The sequence below is a fragment of the Austrofundulus limnaeus genome, unplaced genomic scaffold, assembly GCF_001266775.1.
Source record: "Austrofundulus limnaeus strain Quisiro unplaced genomic scaffold, Austrofundulus_limnaeus-1.0 Scaffold9, whole genome shotgun sequence".
NCBI lineage: Eukaryota > Metazoa > Chordata > Actinopteri > Cyprinodontiformes > Rivulidae > Austrofundulus > Austrofundulus limnaeus.
The window spans coordinates 2,415,502-2,429,038 of record NW_013952411.1 but is presented as its reverse complement, the minus strand read 5'-3'; the positions used below and the strand labels follow the sequence as shown (position 1 = coordinate 2,429,038).

General features: G+C 37.1%; 1 protein-coding gene across 3 annotated transcripts in view; it reads right to left on the bottom strand.

The window, feature by feature from the left end:
* Positions 1-12,680, bottom strand: part of kcnh7 (potassium voltage-gated channel subfamily H member 7) — a 46,422-nt gene extending 33,742 nt beyond the window's left edge. For all 3 annotated transcript variants that reach the window (XM_014001501.1, XM_014001502.1, XM_014001503.1), the window contains exons 1-2: positions 11,882-12,680; positions 11,320-11,550 (exon numbers count right to left, since the gene is read on the bottom strand). In XM_014001501.1, coding sequence (XP_013856955.1) covers positions 11,320-11,550; positions 11,882-11,957 — 307 coding nt within the window. In that variant the 5' untranslated portion in view covers positions 11,958-12,680. The remainder of the gene's footprint in view (positions 1-11,319; positions 11,551-11,881) is intronic.
* Between the last annotated feature and the right edge of the window lie 857 nt (positions 12,681-13,537).

Below are 13,537 nucleotides of genomic sequence, written 5' to 3'. Positions count from 1 at the left end.
GTGTAATACTGGGAGAATATAGTCTGGTCAGATGAGACCAACATTGAACTGTTTGGATGCCAGAATATACTCCTGATCAAAATCTTAAAACCAGTCAAAAAAGTTGCGTGTTCGATATGTTTTCCCTGTGCCATTCCACATTATTACAAATAACTTCATTTCTGGACATTTATGGTTTGATTCCTTTGTATGTATGGATCACTTGGGTTGTTACCAACATCTGGTGAAAATTTCATGTCATTAGCACCTCTAGTAATATATTTACTGAGAAAAAATGGTGACGTGTTCAATACTTATTTTACCCGCTGTAGCTGTTCTAGCATCAATGTGTTTGGCCTTTATCAGGATTTTGAATTTGTCAATCCCAATTGAGTATTTTGAGAAGCTGCCTGAAAAGATTTAATTGTTCTAGAAAACACAAACACTTATTGGTTTTATTTCTACTGGTGGAAAATGATTCAAGAAATATGTTCAAYGCAGATGCATTCAGTCTGTTGAGCAGTAACGTCCAGGAAAGCTATTTTTGCTTGACCTATTACACATCCAAACATCTCGGCATGTGCATCGTCACGCTAAATTCTTTTCAAATAGCACAGGGGTGAAATGTTTTAAGGTAAACATTTCTTTTAAAAGTGTAAAACATTAAAAATGGTAGATTGGGCACGTTCAAATATAAGATATATTTAAAGTCAATTTAATAAAAGTGGGACATTCACGGTCGTTCACATTGTCATTTTTTGTGTGTTAGCAAAATGTGAAATATTTTTTGCTGATTAAACAAAAAAACAAACAAACTGAAACTAGACAAAATAGCTTCAAAAGTAGCTGAAGTAAGCACAAAGACATATAAATAGCTTATTTGCTAAATTTAGCAGTAAGAAGCTGAAATCATCACAAAAATGTGTGTTTAGCTGAAAAATCCTTGAATTAGCAAAAAGTAGCTAAAACACAGAAAACAGCTGAAGTTAGCTAGAATAAATTGAAAGGAACAAAAAGTGGAGATTAGCAGAAAAATTGAAATAAAAGGTCAAAATGATAGCTAAAAAACTTTTTAAAAGCTTAAATCAGTTAAAGAGAAACCAACGGAAGGTGAAATTAGCACAAAGTAACAAAACAAGCAGATCTAGAACAAAATGTAAAAAATGAAGTAAAAAATTAAGACTATTTTGAAGGTTTATAAGGATGGTGAAAACATTCGGTTTCAATGAAGAAAAGCATGCTCGAAAAAGCTAAATATTTGAAAAAACTCTAAATTGCTGAAAAACAACAAGTCGTAGATGGAATGTCCTGAAGGAGTGGAATGTTTTGAAATATAAATTGTTGAAAAAGCACAAAAAACACAGTACAAGATACGTGCCAAAAAACATAAGGAAAAAATTGAAGTTTTCCATTTTGCAAATGGAAACACAAAAAAAGACACTTTTTCTTAATTTGTTTAAACATAGATAAACTAATCTGAAACACATCTTACTGCATTTTTAGTTTTTTTTTTTGTCATCTTTTTGAAAGATGGTGATGTTGGAGATGGACAAGAACTGTGTAGGAAGAGAACAGAGGAATCACAATGGACAACAGTTTTGCAGTCTGGGAGCCGGAGTAAAGATTTAACTGCAAAATCATGTTTTGTTAGTTTGGTTTGCACACTAACAACACAACTATCCAAGCTATAATCCTTGAGCCAACAAACTCTTTATTAAGAAAGAATAGTTTAGGTGAACATACAGTAAGCAAAAAGCAGAAAGCAAAAAACAAAAATTTTTGCAAGGTAATGGTTTCCCTGTTAAATATTGACATTTTCACAGGTTAACATATTCCACGTTCTATAACTGTTTAATAGAAGACTTATGAACCTCAAACACCGTGTGTTAAAAGGGAAATTGCAAAGTTTAATAAAATAGAGTAAAAATACTTTATTTTTTTCAAGCAATAAAGTGTATCAGTTAAAACACTTACAGCATTGATTACACCTACAACCAAAATGATTCATTCAGGAGCAGAATGATTTTTGGGCTGAGCTTTACCTTAGCAGATTGGGAAACAATAGTCATGGTTAAAGGCTAAGCCATAGGGGTTCCTTCTCATCTGCTCTCCTGCTGAATGTCACCTCTACTAAAACAGAATCAAATAAAAGCCTCTTCTGTGATGTTGCATGAGCAAAGTGAGGGATTTATTTAAAAAAGGGCCAACCAAATTTTGATTATTTATGGCAAACAAACATTAAGTGAATAGCACATGGAAACTTTTTTATCCTAAAGTCTGTTATCAGCAGAGTCACTCATGCCAATCCATCCATTCTTCTATTGCACATGATAAATTTAAACTTTTTACATAAAGGTTAGCCAAGTCATTCAGGTTTAAAAAAGGTTAAGACAGGGTCACAAATTTCTGTTCAGACCAAATCTTTCCCTGAGAATATAGACTGATGGTTGTTTGTGTTATTGGCATGTGATTTATTTTTACAGTGACATTTTTTTAATAATACATGTCTTATATACTTTAGTTTCTCAATGCAACAAGATCTCAATACCTTTAAATGCTTTTTGTCCATTGGTGTTTAGTGTTTTTAAATTAAGTATCTGATTGCATCAATATGTTTAAATTAAGATAAGATAAATTTAGGTTGTCACAGCAGGAAGTGGACAGTGCAGAAATCAGAGCAGTAGGTACAAAACAGTAAAAAAGAATAATAAAAGACAGAAATTATTATTATCCTTTAGTTCACATTTTACAAGAATAAACTCAGGCCCTGCAAATAATCATATGCGAGCTCTAAATTAGAATATGTGCACAATTAAATGACTGGTCTTTAATTCCTTAGTTTCATCAATCATCCCAGTCTTTCCTAACACTGACGTCATAACTTCAGCCATCATCAGCCACCAGATAGAGTTATCATCTTCGACAATGCAGCAGTTTATATCAAGGAGGGAGTGAATATCCATTCAGTCCCTGACATTTATATAGTGTTTTCTTTAGAGCCAAGAAATGTCATTTACACCCTCTTCAATGAACAAATGTCATATTAAGACTAGCTCTCTTTTGATGATGGAAATTTCATTACTCCAGATCCTATTTCCATCATCAATTATTAACCCGCAGCTGCTTAATCAAATGATCATCTGAACTCTTTAACCAAGATAGCACACAGGTCAAACTGAGTGTTGAGGGAATCTTAACGTTTCTTAAAGACACAAAGATTCAAGTATGGTTGTATTTCTATTTCTATGATGCGACACTCGACTCTTACATCTCACAGCTGTGAAGTACTTTGGGATTTTTATCTGTAAAAGGTGCTATAAGTTACAGCAAAAACAGTAAACAAAACAGCCCAGTATTTTTTAAAGTAAGTTATTAACTAAAATGCTCAAATCTCATGGGATTTAGATAATGCTTTTAACTGAATTAAGGAGAAGAATGTGTCTGAGTATATAATTTGTTCTGTCACAATCACTTGTCAAGGCACAAGCCTTCCTTAAAGTCAGGAAGGTGAATTAATGAAAAGAGCAGTTTGATCTATCAATGTATTCTACTACTACAATTAAAAAAAAAAAAAAAAAAAAAAAAAAAAAAACTAAGACACATCATCAGCTCATATTTTACTTTGGAAAAATAAAAACATAGTTTTCTGAAAAAAAAAAAAACAGGACTTGTGCTATTTCATACTACCTATATAAACACCAGTATAACATTGTTGTATGTTAAAAACAGCTCACAATGTCAATGCTATAGTTTTTATTTTGTTTATATGCATACCTAAAACTTGTCAGCATTAAGTACCCACATTTGGAGGCTTCTATAAAGTTGTAAGTTTATATTACTTAAGTAATTATAAAACTCATGTGTTAGACACTAATGTTGCACTTTCCACAGAAATTTCCAGGGAAAACATGACCTAGAAAACTTTATTTGCAGTCAGCTTCTTTCATTTGATGTTTCTGCTATAGTTCTAAAAGGCTGCTGTTCCAAGGCCCTTACAGCTGCAGATATACACCGTCATTATGCACAGTGGAATGTAGACACTAAAAGAAAGAAAATTTCTTTTACTTGTGCTAATGAATGTTGTCGCCTGCAAGCATGGTAAAATTTTCTGTTCTGAGGTTTCATCGCTCACCCGTGGTGTATTGCATCAGGGCTTCATATTAATGGATTTTAATAAATGTTTCGCAGCTAATATTTGCCTTGTAAGTATCATTCTCCCATTGCAACATTGTAGCTTTAAAACACACCCCTCTGACTGCTGCCTTGTCTAATGAAATATGACATGTTTCTGTTTAGGGCTATTCTGCTTAAGCTAATACGCAACATTACTGGGGCATAGCCTGTCAGGACTAGGGCATATATAGAAAGGCCAATGCAAGCTCACCCTTTGTTTAAAGTCTTTGGGGCTTGTGGCAGGATCTATCCTCAATGAGATCGCTGTAAGCTACATAGCCTGGCCTAATTTCATCCTCAATCAGTGTCTGCAGATCCATCAGGGGCAACTAGCAGCTCTTGCTCAGGCAGCATTGCACTTGTGTTTACGTTTTCATGATTTTCTGTTTTATAGTATTGCGTTTGTTTTCGGTTGGTTCCTTTTGGGCAGAATGAATTGACTTGAGAGTGAAGTTTAGTTTTAACATAGCTGTCATTATGCGCAGTGGAATATAAAATGTTGGCAGAATACACAGAGAAATTGTACAACTGATAGCTTCAAAAACCTCAGATGACCATAGGCTATGAAAGGCAAAGCAACCTGACATATCCTGTGTTTGTTGGTCACCTGTTTATGATAGCTGAAAAAAAAGAAAATAAAATACAAAACTGTTTTAGTAAAAACCTCAAACTTGTTATATAACTTTACAGAGGAAAATAGTAAAATAATACATATATTTTTGCACAATTACACTCATGATCAGTGATATCATTTAATGCATGGCATTGCTATATTTGTGTTTATGTATTCTGTTTGTTTTTTTATCTGCAGAAAAGTAGTTATTAAAAATTGTCATCCTAAAAATAATCTTGTGCATCTCTTGTGTTTATATATTAGATCAAATAAAACTTTGTTGATCCCTTGAGAAGATTCCTTCAGGGAAATTAAAAGTTTTTATTAATTTGTGATTTTGAAAAGAAGATGAGGGTCAACACTCATGCATAATTTCTGCATTCGTATGTATTTGTGCATCATCCCCAAAGTAACAATAAATAATTGCATTACTATTATAATGTACATAAAATTTCTTAACTACTTTTTGGGATTTTGGGACACAACATAGGCATGCATGAAACAAGGTGCTACATCACTGCTTTTGTGAGACAGTATTAGAAAAGAAATCTACTTTTGGAAAACATTTTGAAAATATAACAGTTTTTTCTCACCAAAAGCTCTCTTTTTTGTGTAAACAGGAGGTGCAAACACAGCAAAAAATATCTATTTTCAAAGATTTCACAAGTAAGTTAGACAGGACATCAGTCTAGTTTTGTTCTCCCCTTTCACACCTGGTCCTGATTTCTAATCACACCTGCTGTGAGTCAGTCGTCATCCTCCCTCAGTGTATTAATAGTTTCTGGTTTCCAGCTGCACSCTATAACATCCTTGTTGGTTCCTCAGTGTTGCCTGGTCTGTCTTAATCAAGACAGTTAACTTATTTATCACCTTTTCAGCTTAATTTAGTTTAGTTTGTTTAGAAACAAACAACCTTGTTTTGGCTCCCTTGCCAGCTGCCTCCCAGTAGACATGTATTTGGGTTCTTACCTATCAGAAAACACATGACTTATTCAGCAGCAGTTGTAATAATAGTAGGGGGAAGTGATGGCACAGAGGTTAGAGAAGGAGAACCTGTGGTTTGCAGGTTCAAATTCCTGGACCATAGCCAAAAATCTGGGAGAAGCTTCCAGGTTTGCCTCCACACCACAGTTGTCACTTGTGGGCTTAAGCAAGGCACTATTCCACCCCTATCCACACAAGGTAACTCAGTGGTTGCATCAGGTAAGGTGCCCAGTGTAAAACAATTACTAAATCTTCATGCAAGTTCACTCATTGTGGAGACAAAATAAAATAAAAATAAAATGAATTAAAACAGTAATAGTAACAGCAATTTTAATTTTAAAGAAAATTCATTAGTTTGTGTGTATGGTTCGTTCTTTGTTTTTTCCATTTCAAAATAAAATGAGAAAAAAAGAAATGTATTTCTTAAATTATTTAAAAACTAAATTAGAAAAATGACAATTGCAAAAAAATAATGGCTGGGGGCAGGGTATTATGCAAGCTTGACTTTTTTTTAGCTTTATATCATGTTATAATGTCATTCCCTCATCAAAAACATATCCAAAGTGTTGCTTTCACTCATTTCTGCTTGTTAGATAATACTTGAATCTCCTTTGGTAGAAACGTGGAGCTGCCTAAACTCTTGCTGGTACAAAGCTATTGAAGCTCCTTCCAGGTGCTCAATCTGCTGCCAGATTCCCTCCCTACAGGACACTCCTCCCCTGAAGCAAGGTTGAGAAGACATGCTGAAGTGGGAATGTCAGAAATGGTAGGTAGTCCTTAAAAAGACAGCCAATTTCAAGGTGATTAGATAAGCTATGATGCAAAGTCTAATTTATTTTTGATATTTGCAGCATTTTCATAACAACTGAAACAACATAATTACTTGATTGGGGATTAAAATTGAACTATGTGCCAGTAAKTCCCCCTTTAAAGCAAAGCCAAGCTCAATACTTAGTGCACTGGGACGTTCTGGCAGAACTGAAAATCACAGTCTGAACTGGTGTATTACATTTTCACTTAGCACTTTAGAAACACCCAACCATGTTTGTCTTGTTTAGAGGGAGTTCCCAAATCTCACTGAGAGCTAACGGTCTTATTGTGAACAAAATTGCTTTAATATTGCAAGTTATAGAAAATAGTGTTTGAGTGCATTGCCTGTAAATTTAGGAATGGTCGTCCAGCAACTGTAAACTATTCTTCTTTGGCAGCTTCTGTCATTTCTGGTACTGCTACACATGATGACGACCTTATATGACGACCATTTTGGTTAGCTGTAGTAAAAATCAACCACTGTGAATTTTTTAATTAGTTTGATTTTATTAAAAAAAGCTGAAAAACAACAAACAAGGTTTGTTTATACCCAACACAAAGAGGGAAAGAGGGACAAAAACAAGGGGACGTTGAACCCCCGCTTGCATTCACTACATACATATAACACGACAAGGGTCAGATGACGGGGCACATGACCCTCTATGAACAACAGAACTAATCAAGCCTATTGTTGGGCGATGGCCCTCTTTTGCATGTGACTAACCTGTTTTTCCAGTTGGAGGCAGTGCTAATAAGGCTGAGTTCACCTGAAGCTCATCAGACTGAAGACGTCTCTTGGACGAGAGATGAAAYGTTTCATTAAAGAAGAACCCATCCAGAGGTCCTACTTATTTTTTTCTTTTTGATTTTTTCTACTTGGATTACTGAGATGCATCAGGACAAGAAACAAGGTTGCTTTCTTTTCGCAATTTTGTTTTGAAATGGAAAAACCAAAGAGCGAACCATAAACCAATTGAAATGCGTTTTAAACTTGTTATTGTATCAGTGCTAAATATTGAAATCATGAATTTTTTATACAAGTTTATCAGAATCACATGCAGACTCATGATACCAGGTTTCCAGTACTGAAGCTGATACCGCCTCTTAGAAGTGAACTTAAGTTCAGCATGTTACTGAAACTTTTTAATGCTAAACTACATAAACAATTTGATACGTTAGCACCAAGGCCTGACGTACTATAAAAATTCATGAGCAACACATGAACAAAGGCTGAAAAAAAATGAATGTTGTCTTTCAGAATGTAGCCACCCAAGTGTCCTGCGATGCACCTTGTGCACTGCAGGCACTCCGTGTCCCCTCACGCCCCTGCCACCGAAGCCTTAGCAGGGGCACGTGGCCCTCCAGCCCCCTTCGGTGAGGGAGTCACATATGAAACCCGGCACCCACGCACACCACATGTCCCACATCATTCAGCATGGTTAGCTAAGCTGCTGCTGTTATGTAGCCATTATCCTTTTAACTTCTCTGTGCTCCACGGTGTCAGCTTCCTTTTGTTAAGACTCATTCAGGTACAAAGTATTATTACACCCTCTGGAATAGGATAGCTTTAAAAAGCCATCAAGGGAAAGCATTTATCTCATTGATTATGTATCCTCACTGGAGGAAGAGTGGATGTGTTATCTATCACAGCCTGCCTTGCTTGTTCACCGAGAGGGGGACACTTGAATTTAAAGAACAGGCCCTTGTGCTTTGTTGCTGTGCATCTGCAGTAGCCATTGTTTTGTTACTTTTCATTCCCAGGCACCATACATATAAGCAGCTTAACTTTTTGCTTTTTTCATTAAAAAAGCTAATGCTTTGTTGCTCCTAATATTACTTCATCAAATCTAAACCTTACTTTTTAAGTTTTCCCATTATAGTTATTGATGGGAGATGAAAACAACCTAAACTGTGTCACATCTTAGAAAGACTAGGTTTTTAAAGTGCATTTTCTGATCACCCACTATCTATGTGAAGTGAATCTCCCATGTGTCAAATAGAGAACAAAATCTAATACTGGAAACCTGTCTGAGCTACGGCTGGTTTATTTTATGATTTGTGACATAAAGTACGAACCACGAAAGGCTTTAACGCAAAGGATTAGCTGATTTGCATTGGAGCTGATTATATGAAATACAGGCAGGAGTAAAGACTTGAAATACAAGCATTTTTAACACATCATCTTCAGTTTGAAGACTGTGTTAAATCAATGGGTCCATTGTGCTCAAGGATGGCATCAATCTTTTATTTCACCACAGCACTGGGAGCACATGAATCGGATCCTCCATACCAGTTTATTGCATTTACTCAGTAAGTTGCTCATTCCCAGTCATCACACTGTCAGCCCTGACATCTTTATTCATGAGCACACACGCTCACTGTAAGTTCCTCTGAGGAGTATTATGAGTTGTGTCTTGAAGCTTGCGACACACAACAGGGAGGATTGCCATGAGACTGGAAGCAACGATAATGCTCAGCGGTTTGGGAGCTCTCATCCTCTGCTCTTTAAAGATTTCAGGCACATGACAGAAAGTAAAGTTCCCCATATTACGTGCAATCCTTTGAGTGCTCTCCCATAACAGACTGAAGAATGTGTTTTAAAATGATCTTACAGATGTCCGTGACTCTTGATTTTAAAGTGATGTAATAACTGCTTCCTGGTTTGATCATAAGTGGAAAAAATAAAATAAAAAAATCAAGTAGAGGCTGTTGGTTGCTGATGGTAGATTAAACATGTATTCATGGCCCAGAATCTAGTCAAACTCACAATTAAAAATTTAAACCCTGTGTCGTTATGATTAAATATTACCTATTTTCCTCTATTTCTAAATGTAATATTGATGTTTTTAGCATGCCCTGCAAATTATCACAAAGGCAATATTAGTTCAAAGCTGAATGCTAGCCTGAAAACGCAACCAAAAAAAGATAAATGTATGTAATAGCTGTTCTACATGAGGAGTGACCTCTGACTGTCTGTGTGCAGCTATGTCAAGCTGGCCATAAAAAGCCCCTGAGAGAGCCTGGTGGGAGGTGGGCAATCTGGGGATTTATACCACTGAGTGGTAACATTCTATTAATTCTCTCTGATTTAGGTTCATTGTTTCTGCAGAACATCATTCACAACAGGGCTGGAATTTACCAACTAGGAATGGCAAATGGCAGCTTAGCAATTAAAAACTGTCAATTTTTACAATGTGGGGCAAATCTATCATAAATAGAGGAATTAGTTGGTGGGCCATTACTTTTTATATGACTTCTTCTTTGAATCAGCAGAACATTGCAGTCTTAGAAATGCAAGGTTATACAGGTTGTATCTAGTGTACAAAAATCAGACTGTTTACAGATTAGAGATTTTACACTTGATGCGAATGTGCTGTCACACGCCAGTGACGAAAAGTGTGCAGAGAGGTGTTTCTTTTCTAAATGTTTTCTGTAGGTGTACAAATATTCCTCAAAATCAATTTCAGTGGGGGCACTGTCATCACCCGAGCTCTGTATCGCCTACAGTAATACCAGATCTGATTTTCCTTACACCATAACAATGGGTGCAGCCAAATCATTCTCAAGCAAAAGCAAAAGCTGTGAAGTTAATCCTGTCCAACTGCTGAGCTGTGTTTCCTTTATGGATCGTATAGAACAGATGGACATAGCCTTTCATCTGAAAAAATTAAGCCAATGTGGAAGCCAACATGCATTCTTTCTAATGACCAGCTGTGGGTGACTTCTATGATGAGTTATGATGTCTGTTTGTGTATAGGTCTATGGCGAGAAAGACCACTTCTTCCTCTTCAGTGTTTTAACTCTATAATGATATAAAAAATGTCTGTTTGTTGCTGAATTCATATCTGCACAGCCCAGTTTTCACTGTGTAAACTAAGATCTCAATTAGACTAATAAAGATGCAGCTGAGATTCAATAATCACGTGTAGCTTCTGATTTTTACGAACCAAAATGGCCTCCACCAAATGGCTGGCCAAAAGGTTTTAAAAGGGGAGTGCATGAATCAGTGGGTGATGTCACGGTTGCTTCATCCATCTGTTTTGTAAGTCTGTTGCTTTCTTTACCATTTCACACTGTTTCTCAAACCAGAACAGTTGTCAGCATATATGGATTCTGCCACATCTTCTACCATTTTAAATATTGAGAATGAAGAAGAGACAATATTTTATTAAAATATAGATACTTTTTTTGTATCATAAAACTTTGAAAGCACTTTTGCTTTCAAAATTGCTTTTTTGGAGCACATCAACTTGAATATATTTGAAACTTCAAAGTTGTTCGTAATAAAATTAAATGGAAGTGCTAGAACCGTGATGAATTGGGCTGCAGAGATCAGCAGAAATGTATCATCACTGCAATATCAAATGTGCAAAATATCAAAAAGAGCTGCTTGGACTGCAATAAATCAAACGTTAATATGATCTGAGTGTACATTCACACAAATGATAGACTGTCACTGTTCTACATACTCAAACTCGGTTTGGATAATAGTGCCATAAAAGTGTCATTATAAACCAAAAGCTGATGAAATGAGCAGATAAATTTGGTCATAACATTGTGATGACATTTCATCGGTTTACTTCAAAGGTGCACGTCTCTTCTTAGTTCTCACCCCCCCAGATGTGTGAGGAGAAAAGTATGTTGCTTCCTCTCACACTGACCACACAGCGTGAAACAGAGTGGAGCTGCAGCAGCACCACGCACATAAAACAGACACCTCCTGATGTTCGGCACGTTGTTGTGCCAGCTCAGTTACTCACCATCCTTCCGGTAGTAGGTGATTTCTACCTTGCGCTCCTCAGAACCCAGCACAGCCTGAGCCAGCTGGTTGATCGCCTCTTTGTCACTGAGTTCCCCATGGAGGAAGTCGCAGGTGCAGGGCCTCTGCATGATGTCCGGTCTGGAGAAGCCTGTCATCTCACAGAAGGCATCATTGCAGTATATAATAGCACAGTTCTCCACTCTGGCATTGGCTATCACAAATTTCCGGTCTGAATAAAATAATAGAAGCAGAATGATGGATGTTGAAGATAAATGTTTTTCAATGACAGCTGACTAACATAAATAAATAGAAATCATTATCAATTAAACTATAATAATAATAATAATAATAATAATAATAATAATAATAATAATAATATAAACACAATTAAGCTGTCTAAAAATAACTGCTAATTTCTGCTAAAAATAACAACACACATCCCCTAAAGTGTTTCTAAAAAAAACAATTTAAACACGTGCTTTCCATTTTTATCTTAACATTAAATTATCAGAGCATGTTCACATTTCCAGGCAGCAGAATTTGTGCAAGAAGGTACTTACTCTGACCCTCGAATTTCCGAATAATTAATCCCAGGAACGTGTTCTGTGGCGCAACGTGACCTCTTCTTACAGGCATGTTTCTTCTTCCCTTTCTTTTTCTTTCTTTCTTTTTTTTTTACTGGGAATTCTCCAATTCTTTCCAAAAKATAGAAAAAAAGCGCCTTTTTACAAGTAAAGCCCGAAGTTGCAAGTGTTGGCTGCTCTTTGTGGTGCTTCCTGTAAATGCATTCTCGACGCAAAACACTCTTTCCACGTTGTGTTTTCAAGCGACTCTMCGCGCGCTGCACTTCATCCAAGGACTTGTTTATCCCGCTTGGATGCCCGAGCGGCGCGTGAACGCTCCCTCTCCGAGACGCGCGGAGTCGGGGAGGAGGATGCTCTGAGTTGGATTCAGTACTTGGAGCATTTCGCGCTGAGGGTCGTGTGTGTGTCTCTCCCTGTGTGCGTGTGTGCGCTCCTGACGCTCTGTTCGCCGTGTGTTTGCCGCCAACTGCGTGGACTCTGGTTAATATGCCAGCAGGGGTGACGTTGCTCCCAGTGGGTTTAGAGTTCCCACCACCTCAGGTCTTTTGTCACAGCCTCACGCGGCTCCAGATGATCGGAAAACACTTGTGTGGCAAACGAGTTTGTACTCCTCGTGATGAAAGGACGCTTTAATGAAGCGTGAGGTCGATGCAGGGAACATCTTATTCCATTTCTGCACATTCAGTAAAGCATTTGAAAAATTCACATTTAATATYAACAAGCAGGGCTAAATTATTAAAGTGTGCGCAGATGACATTTTTGATGCGCACATTAAAGGGACAGTTCCGATATTTGTAAACGGGATAGCTGGGGAAAGGTAATGAACAATCACTACCTTACCTGTGGTAGCTTTTTGAACAGCCTTAGTTTGCAGAAATACTGTAAAGTTAAATTCTGAGCATAAACACACATCATGTTATTCTTAATATCTTGCTGCCAGTGGTGGGCACTAGTCCCCTAAAGGCTACAGCACTAATTGCAGACCTAAATTTCTCTTTGAGCTTTAAGGCTTTTACTAAAACATTTTATTTGTGTGTGGATTTGCACTTTCTAAATTTATTATTTGAGTAGCGCTAAATAAACTATTTCATCAAGTACTGATTGTTATAATCTTTAACAGTCCGATAACAGTTTGCACCCAAAGGCTATATACTCACTGTCCTTCTGGGCCACAGTTTTCATTTAAGAGACACTTCCCACAATTCTTTGCTTTTACGTGGCAGGAAGCAATTTGAGCTATGTGACACTCCCAGTCACAGCCCTTCTCCACCAGCACGCCTGTTGCGGTTCTGATCGTTTTGATTTCTGCCAAATGTGTCTCCGGGTTCCAACCGTGCAGAACCACACAGAACCGGGAAGTTTGTGCCTCCTCTCAGATGATTCAGGGTAGAAGCGAGTAGAGCATGCTTACGATTTTGACATCAGCAGGATGCTGCCCATGGATTAGCTCTTGGATTGACTGACAGAGGAAAGGTGTTACTTGTGTTTCTTGGAGAGAACCTGGTGGCGATCTTGGGAAAGGTAGAACTTCTAAACACCTCCCGGAGAGCGATGAAGGAGACAAAACCGAGCAGATATCAAAACAAACTGGCCGCCCATGGTTACACAAGCACTTCAGCACAGCAACAATAA